The 13,932-nt window shown below is 40.6% G+C and overlaps 1 protein-coding gene across 1 annotated transcript in view; it reads right to left on the bottom strand.

The window, feature by feature from the left end:
• The window catches only part of hcn2b (hyperpolarization activated cyclic nucleotide-gated potassium channel 2b), a 44,984-nt gene extending 31,487 nt beyond the window's left edge, over positions 1 to 13,497 (bottom strand). The window contains exons 1-3 of the mRNA XM_063467019.1: positions 12,563 to 13,497; positions 10,700 to 11,123; positions 5,630 to 5,791 (exon numbers count right to left, since the gene is read on the bottom strand). Of these exons, the coding sequence (XP_063323089.1) occupies positions 5,630 to 5,791; positions 10,700 to 11,123; positions 12,563 to 13,410 (1,434 nt within the window). The 5' untranslated portion in view covers positions 13,411 to 13,497. The remainder of the gene's footprint in view (positions 1 to 5,629; positions 5,792 to 10,699; positions 11,124 to 12,562) is intronic.
• Positions 13,498 to 13,932: the final 435 nt, after the last annotated feature.

Here is a 13,932-nt window from a genome sequence, read left to right as displayed (position 1 = left end):
AATAGTGGGTGTACGTGCATGCTGGCACACCCGGCTGGGTTTACGAGGTGTTTGGCTCACAGCATCTATTCAGCTGTATGAGCGCTGAACATCTCTTAAACACGCTGCAGTCCCTCTCTCTGAAAGTCTACAAGTGACAGAGGGAGTTTGGTTTGCTTCAAAGAGCCTACATTTAGAACTTTAATATGTAAAGTTCCATGAAAGTGCTTGTTAGCAATGTAAAGATTCATTATTTAGAAGCAGTGGGTCCATGTTTGTATTTATTATTCAAATGCAAATGAGTCCAGAAAGTTGCAAGATGTTTTGGTGTCTGCTTGAATTACATAACAGTATTAATTAAGAACGCTGACTGTAACAGCACAGTGTAATGTGTTTGATTAGAGTGTTCATGCATAAACCTACTGTAGCTTCAGCGTGTCAGAGATAAATAATGGACTAACGAGGAAGACGCCAGATCAGATGAATGCTACATCACAGGTTTTAATTTCTAATTTAATTTAATTTCTTTCCTTAATTAAACTACAAGCTTTTCATTCAGCATCACGTGTGGGGCAAATCACCTAAGGGTGAACCAAATGCAGTATTTTTTTTATTTTCTGTTGGGAAGTTTCTGTTATTTGCTTCACTTACATGCTGTGATTTTATTTTAATATTCAGAGATTTTCCATGATTAAAGCCTGAAGTTTCCGGGGGAAAAAACGCAGCTATTCCACAAAATTAAACTGGCATCACCAATTTTGTTGTGTAAAAATGTGAAAAGCTGATGGACAAGCACAGCAAATATGATTTAATGTTTTTAAAATCCATATGAACATTCTTGAAATATTTCAGTGTAAACCAAACTGGTGGGACTGACATCCCCCAAAGCCATACTCGCCATCTACTAGTATGGCTACAATTTATAGGAATAGCCCATTAAAGGAACGCTTGTGATGTATGTGTCAATAATTCAGATTTTATGTTTCAGTCTGATTTATTGAAGTCATACTCCTGTGTATTGTTTAATTGACTTTGTCGAATGTGAAATGAATGCCTGTAAATTATATGTCCAATTGAAATGATCTGTAAGAAGAATTTGCCTCTGTGGATCGAAGCTTCCTGCTCAATAAGCTCTTATTATTGGATTTTGGGTTTTATTAGCCTTTAAGTGGAATTTCTCCTTTGACAAATATGTGGAGGGATCTCTCCCTCCACATATTCAGAATCATATTCACAATGAAAAAACCTCCACACAGATAAAAATGATCCACTTACTTGCTGGCTATGCAAGCAATATTTAATCTCTTCTCTTTAGGTTTATACATATATATATATATATGTGTGTGTGTGTATAAAACTGATATAATGTTTGTATTGCATGTGGACGGGAGAAGATCACAGCTGCCATCTATTCGCATTCAGCAAAACTGAAAAACTAGCCATGCAAGTCTAAGTTTTCTGAGGTTACAAATTACAGGTGGACTACAGTGATTGATAGTACTTTAAGTTCGCACGGAGTCTTTGCTGAAAGAAATGACGGTTCAGTCAGACCATCGAATCCTCTAACAAACCCCACCAGCGTGGGCTGTATCATTTGGAGGATCCAGTCTCTAAAGTGAGACGCAGCTGTAGTATTCACAACTGCTGTTTGTGTGCAACCATGTGCATCCAGAGAATCTGTCTAGTTAATGATGCAAGCTGTGGCCATATGAGTCAAGCCCAAAAGCATCTATTCTGTTCTCGACCAAGTACACGTTTCAAGTTCGTTTGTTTAAACACTGACAATAAAAAGGAGAGGAAGAATAATTCTGCAGGGCTTCTAGACATTTTTAAGAGACATTTGTTTTGTTGTTTTGTTTTTTAGCCATGGTAGCAACACAAGTCTGTGGATGACAATGTGGTTAGTCACTCTAACAAATGAGTTGGGCCACAGTAGTCTTCCCCACCCCACAAAAGGAACTACATTCTCAAACCTATGAGATTTCTTAGTTAACTCAGCTCTCAGTCTCCGACATGCATTGTACAATATGATGTTATAGAAGGCATATTCTACTTATTTATACTGATCTTAAAAACTGAGCTGAATTAAAGGAGCAATCAGTCTCATTTTGGTGTGCAATTTTCTTACATTCATCTCTCTTTTTGCAGATAGGTTTCCAGAAAAATATAAGTATTCCAACAATTGCTCATCCTGAGCATATTTCAAAAGCTTTTCCTCCCACATTTAGATTTCTAACCAACTATGGGATACACTTCAGGTTACACTGAAGTTTGTCTTTATGTATTTATTTTGAAGTTTGCCTTCATTATAAAGTAAAGCGGCAAAGAGCATTCACTGCATTTTACTACATGGCTAAAAATGACAAGACAACTTTTCTTCATAAAATGGGGTTGGTTTCACCGGGGCAACTTGGCCCACAAAGACTGCAGCTCCAACCAGCCTGTGAGGCTGTTTTTTCCTTTTCTATTTTTTTTTTTTTTTAGCTAGCTACAACATGACTTGACCTTGCAAGAATTTTTAATCCTCTTCAACAAAAATACATGTCTGTGGGCTGCAACAGTCACTCTGACTTAAAAATGCATTTAATTAGCTAAACTTTGTCAATCGGTTTCTTAAAGTCTCTCTGTTGTATTGCCTGCTCTAAATAGCACCACCCACTTTTCTTAAAAATCTGTACCAAATTAGCACTGAGAGTGGCTGTCAGATCATACACAGCAGTTATTGTTCACACACATATGCAGCATTTCCACTTACAGACCTCACACAGTAACTGCCCATTATTTTTATATGCACTGACAGGCCTGTTTGCCGGTTCGGTCACTTCAGAATGAATGGAGGGCCTCGTTATCAACTTCCAAAGCATGAATATTTCTTGAAGTGCATCTCTTTGTGTCTCAATACAGTGCAAATGCATAAATACGTTCTCAAAAATTTGTGTTCTGTTGCAGTTACAGCAGCTCTTCTGCTTCTCCAGTTATAAAGCAGCCAAAATATTAACTACAGAAACGCAGTTCATTTTTTGATGCAGAGAAAGAAGTCGAGAGGAAAAGAGCGTCTTTATTCTAATGCCATTGATATAACAGCCAATCAGGCCGAGGGAGATGGGACAAAACCACCTGTCATCTTTCACATAACAGAGAGTCACTTACATAACAGACCACGATCATCCGGTCTCTTGATCACTCTGCAGCAGGAGCCTGATTGTCGACTTACAATAAACACCACTGTCTGCTGTGAGAGTATCTTTTCCCTTATTGAGTGTTAAGAGGCAGAGATGAATACATTGCAGAAAAAAACAGTCTGAAGGAGGATATTTTGACTATCACTTAGTTATACTATATATCACATGCACACAAATCTCAGCCAAACACAACACATCTATATAAAGGGACATGCATAAAAATGCATATAAGAATAGCTACTGAAGAAACGAGTCCCATGTTTTTCTCAGGAATGGCTTTCTTGCCCTATTTCCATAACCCTAAGTGCATGCATGACGCAGAGAGCAAAACAGGGTGGAGTCCAATAAATGTCCAGTGCAGGCAGGCAGCCTGTCAGCCCGAGGAGGCATGAGGATGAGGATCATTTAACACTGCATCTCTCACTTAAAGCAGCTCTGAAGAAGATGTGACCTTGATTACCCTGAAATGGCAGTGACAGGGCACACCAGGCAGCCACACCCACATGTGTGCTCGCTGGCATTATGGCAGCGAGCTTGGAAAAAGGCACAAGCCATAAACAACACACGTCACTCTGGAAAACTGAAAGTATACGGAAGGAGTCACTGAAAAAGCAACATATAAAGCAATTTTCCATACATACAAATCCATACATTCAAGAAAGAGAGATAGAGGAAATAGGATGGCCAGAGATGAAACTAGAAAGCAAGGGATGGAGTGACAGAGAAGTAACAACGATCTCCCCTAGGGTCAATTGGTGTGAGATCCATCTGTTCCTAGAGATCACACACACTCATAACAGAACGCACCTATCCATGTAAACACGTACACCATAGCATCATAGTACACAGTGTATTTCAGGGAAGTGAATGCCAAAAATCTCTGTGCCAAAATGAGAAGGTTTCCTCCCAGCATATCAAGCATTTCTCAGCTGCAGCAGAGTCAGCCAGTGCCTGACAAAAGCATAAAGAAGGAATTATCCGGTATGCTGAACTTCCTTAGGAGAAGGAGCAAAAGATGTAATGTTCCCCATAAAAAATGGTTTCAAGACAGTTACAGTTATGTGGAGAAATAAGCATCCGGCAGCCAACCAATGACGTCTTTTAGCTCTGTCAGAATAATTCGATGGTTTCTAGGACTGTTGATATTGCTGTCAATTAACACATTAGATTAAGACTATCTTTTCTGTTTTCTTCCTGTAGTTAGCCCCTGCAATGCAAACTGTCCTCTATAACTCAATCTATTTACACCCATTAGAGCAGATCTCTTCCTCCTGCGCTTGCATGCAATCTGCTTCACCAGTTTACTTACAGCTGCTCACAAACCAATCATCACCTCTCTGTTAACAACATTGCACGCACACTGTACAAATTGCAGAGTCACAGCCATTCATTAAGCTTATCATCTCAGCTGCTGTATCCAAAATATCCCTTGAGTACTTCATACAAAATATTTAAACCAATTCTAATGTTTCTCTCTTTTTTTTGTAGGACAAACAGGATTGACACTGACACTAATGCTTCCTTGAAACCACCACAATTCTTCTTCTGTTTGCCAACAAACATACTGTATGTGTGAAAGTGAATATATGTGTGAAATACAGTTTTATGATAAAAGGTATTTGTGAAAAAAACACCTATTGAGTGACAGGGCAAGCAGGGATATAGTTTACACCACTCATATCCTCTGACTTGTCTGTGCCTCCGGCCACTGCCACTCACCACCTTCCAATCTGTTATCTCCAAAGCAGAATGACATGTGAGACTGGATAAAGGGATTAAGTTCAAAATGATAAAAACCCAGACAGCAATTTTGGGTGTTTCTCCTCTTTGTTTGTCCACACTTGTGATTAATCATGCAATTTAGATAAAATAGAGACATACAGAGGCTGTTCTTTAGTCAATGTTATAAGGTTTTGTTTTATAGCTTAGATAATAAGTGCTTTCCAAAATGAACACAACTTTAATAATTGCTTTTCATTAATTATCCAGTTGGATTAGGAGATAGTGTGTTTCAATACTAGCTATCAATTTCTTTTTAAATTTATGTATGCATTCATTTTATTTATTTATTTTTTCTCATGCATGCCAGCAGTAATTTTGGTGAAAACCTCTCTTAATGGTCTGTCTTCCAACAGACAGCTAGAAGCCACCTGCCACCCAGAAGGAGGACAGGACATTTGACAGGAGAAAGAAAGAAGAGCACGCCTAAATTACTGCATGAGCTGCTATATGAACTGAGTGACAGCAGGATGTTTTCTTTCATCCACCTCCTACTTGCCGTACACTGGCGTGTCTCCTGGGTTTGACTAGTGGGGGGTTAATTGAAGCTGAACGAAAGCTCCAAACTCCAGTCTGAATAAATAAGCTGTGTCACCACGCTAGTTGTGCAGTGAACACTTTTCCTGTTATTGTTTAACTTACGATCGCACTGAACACAAAAACATACACACAGAGCATTTTTTGCTTACCACCATCTTGTTGAGGGAGACCCAGCAGTCAGATGGAAAGTCCTGCAGCATGGGAACAAGAAACTGGAGACAGCCATCCCAGTGGCACAGCAGTAGCATCATACCAATCAGGTTGAATATTCGCACCACGGCACTGGCTAGGTCATAGGTCATGTGGAAGATCTGTCAGGAGGAGGAGAGATGGGACGTGAGGGTTACAGATTTGGAGAGGAGGCCAGAATGAAGCCAGAACTGATGTGTGAGCAGAATGAAAAGTTGGTGTTTATAGCGATTGAGCGAGAATTGAAAACAATGGTAAACACTACTCTATCGGCTCTCACAAACAGCACATCCAGCATGTTATCATTCTGCTGATAGCACTGGCAACAGTGATGCTGTGGGGACTATATAAAATAGCTTTAACTTGTGCACAGTTTGCACAGTTGCAAATCCTGATCCACTCTGTAGGACAATTATTATATTATATTTTTTAAGGAAACAAATCATACTCTTGCAAATTTAGCAGATTCGTTTTGGGCACGTGGTACAGTTTAACAAGCTGTAAAATTTCCAGAAATGAGGAAAACATAGTTTTCATATGCAGTTTTTTTGTTGACGCTGGCAAATTAATATTCACATTTAGCCATGTTTTAAATGCTAGTTATGTGCTAACCTCAGAGGTTTACCTGAACACAGTAATGTGAGAGCAGTGGGAGTGAATTATTATAGTAAAAATGGAAGCTGGTATCCACCGCAGTAGGGTAGTACTTTGCAGGACTGACATAAAAAAAAATCAACAAACTGTCAGAAGAATGAAAAAAAGAAGGGTCTGCAGTTTTCTCAAATAATGTGATCAACAACAAATTCCCCATATAAACCAACACAACCAAAGCAGCAACCATTTCATTTTCCACAACATTTGCTGAAGGAACTGAAACTGTTATTGTTGCTGTTTTGCTCTCACAGATCCATATCTTACAGAATTTTCTACAGCAATTGATGCCACAAAATTACAAAATCACCTCATGCCTGCTGGGTGGGTCAATACCATTCTTTTTTAATATCCGTTTCATTTTTCCAAGAGCAAAATCCTTTATCTGTCGATACTGCTACAAAGCTTTCAGTACAACTCCAGATCATGTTACCTATAGTAATACTCTATGGAGAAGTTTGTGGAGTGGTCTGGGAGAAATCATCTACTTCTGAATGTGAATAACACCAGAGAGATGGTGTTAGAGAGTAACTACATGGGCCATATCTACTCTGGGGCAAGATGCTGATGTGGTGGAGGAGTAGCAGTACCTGGTCGGTACTTCAGTCATTTGTAGCGAGCGCAGTGAGCTTTGCTGTGATCTGCTGATGCTGTTTCTGAGGGAGGAGCATCAGAGAGACCAACAGACTAAGTTAACTGATTGGGAAGGCTGGCTCTGTGATTGGCTGCAAACTGGGCACTTCTGAAGCTGTGATGGAGAAGAGGTGACTGACCAAACTGCTCTCCATCACAGACAATCCTGCCCACTATGAGCAACACTTACTGGGCAGGTAGCAAAGCAACTTCTCTAACAAACTGATTCAGCTCTGCTGCCACAAGGAAGGATACAGGCAATCTTTCATACCACATGCTATCTGTCACACAATATATCTGTCTGGCAGGGAATCATCTGCCAGATATTTGTATTGTTATTAATATTATTAATATTATATTTATGACTTCTCTGTTGATAAGTTGGTTTCACAATGAAACATCTCTGTTATTAAACATACATCTCTCTCTCTCTCTCTCTCTCTCTCTCTCCCTCCATGGCATGCAACTCAAAGTCTAGTTAAGCTGCCCATGTTCTTGCAATGGAGAGGTTGCTACAATATCCACAAACTGAAAGGAAGTCTGGAGAAAGTTTTTTGTGAGTTTCACACTTATACAGGAACCTTTCACACCAGAGGTTGTTATTCATCTCTTGCTAATATATAAATATCTATTAGGGCAGCTTTAGGTAACATGACGACCTGTGAGGAAGAAATTTAGGATTTGATATCTCAGTTTATTTATAGGTAACTTGTCTGTTAACAACTAAATTTATTGTTATATAAAATTTAAACAATTTAATGAAATATGATAACAGATGGTATAATTTTGACCAGTTTTTTAGTAACTTAAAAACAGCAAAAAATGTGCTTCCCATTCCCAGGCTGAGGTTTCCCCATTATAACCAGGTGTGAGACCACAGGGCATTCAATGTGCATTCATGATAAAACCTCATTAGATGCTGATGAAGCTTTGATCAGCAGCCCAGGCCAGGCTCTCACTGCTGTTTCTTAAGATTGCTCACCCCAGGTAAGAAGGCTAATTTGCGTGGAGCTGTTGATGTGGTCACAGCCTTGTAAACACAACTCACTATTGCTTGGCTGGCTATCTGACAGGCCGAATTATCGTGGTTCGTGTGTGTTTTTGTGTGTGTTTGTGTATGGGTAGGTTTACAAGCATGTGGGGATTAGATCTTGAGAAATTCATCTTTAATATGAACTAGGCCTTTGTGTGTGTGTGTGTGTGTGTGTGTGTGTGTGTGTGTGTGTGTGTGTGTGTGTGTGTGTTTGTGTGTGTGTGTGTGTGTGTGTGTGTGTGTGTGTGTGTGTGTGATGACATGAATGAGCAGCCTCTGTTTAGAATTTACAGTTTGGGAGCAGCAGGGTCAGGGCATGCTGTCACACATCTCTACACCTCAGACGCCCTGCTGTCCTAAACATACAAGTCACATGAATATGAAAAACTGACACATGTTATACCCCAGTTGTTAATGTGCATGATCCTAGTTTAAATAGCTCTTGGACTTTTCATATGATTTGTGTTTGGATGGATAATGGCAATTGTATCAAAGTTTATTTAAATTCCTCCTAAATGTAATTTATAAAATGTGCAAAACGATTTCCTCAGAAATATGTAGTATTTCAGCTGTATACTGCACATCACATCTTCCTTGTCCAGTTCTAAAATGTCATCAGCACCTGGTTGTTTCAATCTTTTGATATATATTCATTTTTTCTTCTTTACAGGAATTTAGGTTTGATCCCTTCCCCAGGCCTGCTTTGGGTCCATATGTAATTAAATCAAAATCAACAAAAGAAACTACTTTCTTTGCACATTTTGTGTATATCCTCTAATGGCTAATGGCCTTAGGTCATTTAGAAGACGCAGAAAGGGAAACACGCTGTGAGGCCCTGCCCTGTGATTAGAAAGCATTCCCATTATGATTAATGAGCTAGGACTAATGTTCCCCCCAACACCAGAACAGCACCTGGCCATGTGTCACTGTCACACCACAATCTGGGTCAAAGCATAGTACTGTGACTACAAGTCACAGCCTGAAAAACACAGATAAACTATTTGCTGCTTCTTTCTGTCAGACTGCTAAAATGCATTTAGTGCGTATGCATTTAGTGCGTACTAGTGCGTATGATGAATATGAACCTTTTTATCCTTCCATCCCTGACGCTTGTGCATTTGCTCTTGTCCATTCCCCATCATTGTCAAGCTCATGAAAAAGGCATCAACACAAGCTTCCTGCTTCAGCAAATTGTTTTTCTCTGCTTCTGTATCACCAACATAGATGCATAAGCGATTTATTCCAAATAAATTGTTTTTTAGCATGACTGTTACCCAGTGCTCACCTCACCTCTATACTGGCCTTCAATAGAGCTATATGGTGAAATCATCACAATACTAAGACAAGCTTTGAGGAAACAGTGCTGCAGCGAGCGGACTTAAGCTGAGCCGAGCTGAGCTGGGCAGAAGGGGCAAACAGTTCCCCCTGTTTGGATCAGGCAGAGCAGAGCAGAGCTCAGCTGAACTAAGAGGATCAGGGCAGGGCCAAGTTGAAGCAAAGGAGCACTCGCATGTGTGTGTTTCTGTGTGTGTGTGTACGCGTCTGTGTTTGAATGAGTAATTAGGGTTTTCGTCAAACCCAAATTACCACTGTGTAATCAGAAGAGCGGTGGTTATTTTCAGAGTGAGGGGACACTCATTTGATTGGAAGATGCTTGTTTAGGCCAAATAAGGAAGCACAAAGAAGCACACACACAGTCTAAGCTGTGGAATGCTGTGTTTATGTAAAATGGGGCCATGTGATGGATGATAATGCACTTGTCTCTAGAACATTATTTCCTGATGCAATTAGAGATGCAAGGGTGTTTGCATTAGCAAGTCTTTCAGCATGTGGTTGCAGCTGTTTGATGCCTTAATATGTTGAAATGCTGCAACAAAACATTTTTTACTATGTGGAAAGTTTTTTTCTTTCATATAGTTTTAAATGCATCAACAATGTGATGATCAAGTAAGATGACCTATAATCCACTTATCTTGGCTTGCTGCAGTAGAAAACTCTACACCTAATTTTTTGTGCCTTCTCCTGTGATACTAGAATGACTTATACTGACAGAACAAGCCACTGCACTGGAAACTGCTGCACAATTCTTAATTAGAGCCCAGTTAGATTAGATTCTCATTATTAATGAGCACATTTGAAAGTGGAGGGGTAATAGTAAGCATTGATCAAGATAAAAAAAAAAAACAAGGCCAGTAACAAGTTAGCACAGCTGATTTTGTGCTAAAATATTTTCAAAGTTCATATCTAAGGATTGCTGATCATATATACTGATTAAACATATTGTGTCCAATAATCCCACCTACATTATGTTTGGACCAGTAGAAACCCAGGATGTGACACATCACATCACATGCATCAAGTATTTAGTATTTATTAAGGGTTTATTTGAACAGTTTTAGAAAGAAGATAGGACCAAATGGTAGTCAGCATATGCTCTATCTATTTCAGGATCATGAGATAGTCCTTGTAAAAGTTGATTCCCTGTGAGCGACCCCTAGCCTTACAAAGTTTGAGAACCACTGAGTGAAAATCTAAAATAGAGATGTTCAGTGTGGAAGTTATGTGTTTCCTTTCAGTATTAAGTGTCACATAAGCTGTGCATTAGCACCCCATCTGATCCCATATACTTACTTTATCCAGCACTTATCCAAGCTAAACTTCAATACTCAACAAAACTTTCCTGTTTGTATAGAAATGCTGTAACTCAGCATACCTCCTCCCACTGATGGATGTAACGGATGAGTCTAGACAGCCTCAGCAGACGCAGCAGACTGAGGATCTTCGTGAAGCGGACAATGCGGAGTGCCCGTGCAGTTTTGTACACCTCTGAGTCAATCCCCTTCTCCACGATGAGGAAGATATAATCCACAGGTATGGAGGAGATGAAGTCCACCACAAACCAGCTCTTCAGGTACTTCTTCTTGATCTTCTTGGGGTCGAGGATGATCTCAGTGTTGTCCTCGAACACGATACCAGTCCTAAAGTTGAGTACTAGGTCCATGAGGAAGAAGGTGTCAGAGACCACATTGAAGATGATCCAGGGTGTGGTGGTTTCATCTTTAAAGAAGGTGATGCCTACAGGGATGATGATCAGGTTGCCAACCATGAACATTAACATGGTGAAGTCCCAGTAGAACCTGTCAGGACGAAAGAGTAGAAGATGATTAGAAGGCGCTCATTTAATCCCAAATGCATACAAAAATTAGAAACACACACAAATAAAGGGCAGTATAGGGCCATGTGTACAACTCTGAAATCTGATAAAGAAAAGGACGTAATAATAAAGTAATAAAGGAGAAAAATCTGATGCTATGCATATGAGAAGAGAAACCACGTCTAAAATCTGATGTCCAGACATTCACAGTGTTGCTGCATGTTATGGATATCACATACCAGGAAATATGCTGATTCTGCTTGATTTATGACAGGGGGTAAGCATATTTCCGGCCCTCTCTGTGTCATGAAGCAATGCACTCTCACAGGCTGAACACACTCAGAAAACTAACCCAATCCAAACTGATAAATCTTTAAAATTTTATGAAATGCCTGATAGTTCCTTCACTTTACCCCATTAACTACAACCATGCAAAGAAAAAACAACTAAAGCAAAAACAGCAGAATACCCTCCAAACAAGTCAAGTACAAACATCAACCGGAGCCCAAATCAATAAAGCAGCCTTCACGGCTGTGGTGTTGTGCACCATCACCTATTTCCAGTAGTTAGTTGATGTGATATTTATTGGTTTGAACAAACATTCACACAATAGCCAGTCACACAGCATTAGGTGCTGAATTATGAGAATACAACCTGTGTTTTAAAGATAATTCAGCTGGTGAACAGACCATGCCAGGCATACGACTTGTACGTAGAAAAAAGGCATCTATGAATATTCCTCTGTTTATTAAAGTAAGAAAATTGTGAAAAGTATTTTTTATATAACTTTACTCAACTTACCTATTATTAACTGGCAGATTAATTATGAACGATGGTTGTTAGTGTTGCAGGATAAGAGGAAGACACTGTGGCTACTTATATTAGAGGAACTAATGGAAGCGGCTGCTGAGTCATGACTTGAACTCTCTTGTTATGCGCATCCTGCTGTTAAGCTTTGTCCGTAAGTTAACACGATCAAGCTATGTATTGTTAATAAACAGCAGGCTTTACATATTTGATGGTACTCAAATAAGAAAGACAAGAAACCTGGTTTCCCCACATTTTATTAGAGGAGCTGTCCTCGGTGCTGAAACCAAGCACACTTTAAGACACATTTAGAGTCAACTTTGTGACACATCTGGAATATGGGGCTTTTGTGTAAACACAACATCTCCCATATGTCATCAATCGGTGCTTCAGGAATAAAGAAATAGCTCTGTTTATGATAGGGTAAGGTTCAACTTTTTTCCCCCCCAGATAACCATTGAATGTTTAAAAATAGCATATTTATGTTCATATTCCCACAATCTTCACATATAATGTTGTTTGACGTAAAGAATGGGCGCTGGGCAACATTCAAAAACACCCCTTTAGCTTCTTTACAGCAACACTTTCACTGACCTAACACAATTTGACCCATACCTGAAGTCGCTGTATGGGTGGATAATCCAATTACCCGCTGACTTTACGCGTTCTTGTTCTTTCTCCACTGCCTTCTGGCTGCCAAACATGCGCAGGGAGAATTTATTAACTCCAGGCTGAAGCATGGAACTAAACTGCCGCTGCATGTATGTCTGATTCCCCTTGGAGTCTCCATCATCCGGCACTATCTGAGAGCCGTCCTCTGCTTTGCTGAACGTGACAGAACTTCTTGGCTGCTGAGCCACTCCTTTACTACTCGGGGGGTTGGAGAAGGAAACTCTGGAGTCCTTTTTCTCCGTTGCTGCCGTCGTCTTGACCTCGGCCCCAGGCCCCTGTGTCAGGGACCCAGCTGAAGTGACAGAGCCGTCCATGCTCGCAACCAGCTCCTTATCGTCTTCAGCTGCTACTACTCCATCTGCCTGCTTCTCCTGTCTTGAGATGAGAGAAGAAAGACTGCCTGAACTGGCCGGGTCTCTTCTACAGTCTCCGTTTTTGTTGCATATCATACCGATCCCCCCCTCTCCTATCACGCCCGCCTCAGACACTGTGTTTCCTGCACTCCTGTGGTCTGACTCTGTGCCGCCAGCAGCATCCCTCTGGCATAACAGAGCAAATGCACAGCTGCCGCTGGGAGTGAAAGGTGTGGAGTCCTCGCCTCGCAAGAGGAAGAGCTCATTGTTGTTGGAGTTTTTTCGCGCAGGAGAGACGGCTCCGCCTCCTGGCGAGAATTTCTTCATATTGGTCCCCCTGCTACTCCCATGATCCTCGCATCCAGCCGAGCTGGCTACTTGAAGGGGTCGAGCCTTCTGGAATTTGGGCTCCTCCTCGCTGTCCTCCGCCTCGTCCATTACAGGCAAACATACACTTCCGTACCTTAAACCGGGCGAGACTGGGCGGCGGCAGAGGAAGGAGTGTGGACTTCAAAGCCTCCGTCTGCTTTCCATTCACATCACTTAACGGCGTAACGGTGGCGTTGCTATGGCTGCAACCTGGCTGTTGTTATTGTGTTTGTGTGTGGTAGAGAGAGGGAGAGAGATAACAGCTTTACCCTGGGGCTTCAACCACCTACAGGTAGCTTTCAGCCTACTGAAGAAAATGTGCGCACAGAAGAAAACAGTTTTGTCAGACCTGGACACAAAAAGTCCGTGAATGCGATTTTAAAAGTGAACTCTAACTAATTAAATAACACACAAATACATTTTTAGAATAACTCAAACTTGTGTGAATGGAAAACTATGATGATTAAAACAACAACAAAAAACAACAACCAAAAAACCTTTTAATATGCAGTGATGGCCTGAGCAGTTTTACATCAAAAGGAATCATCAGCGAGTATCCCATGCTGCCATGCTCAGTTGACCCAGTATCAG

The sequence above is a fragment of the Pelmatolapia mariae genome, linkage group LG23 (genome assembly GCF_036321145.2).
Source record: "Pelmatolapia mariae isolate MD_Pm_ZW linkage group LG23, Pm_UMD_F_2, whole genome shotgun sequence".
Classification (NCBI taxonomy): domain Eukaryota; kingdom Metazoa; phylum Chordata; class Actinopteri; order Cichliformes; family Cichlidae; genus Pelmatolapia; species Pelmatolapia mariae.
This window is presented reverse-complemented; position numbering and strand designations above follow the sequence as displayed.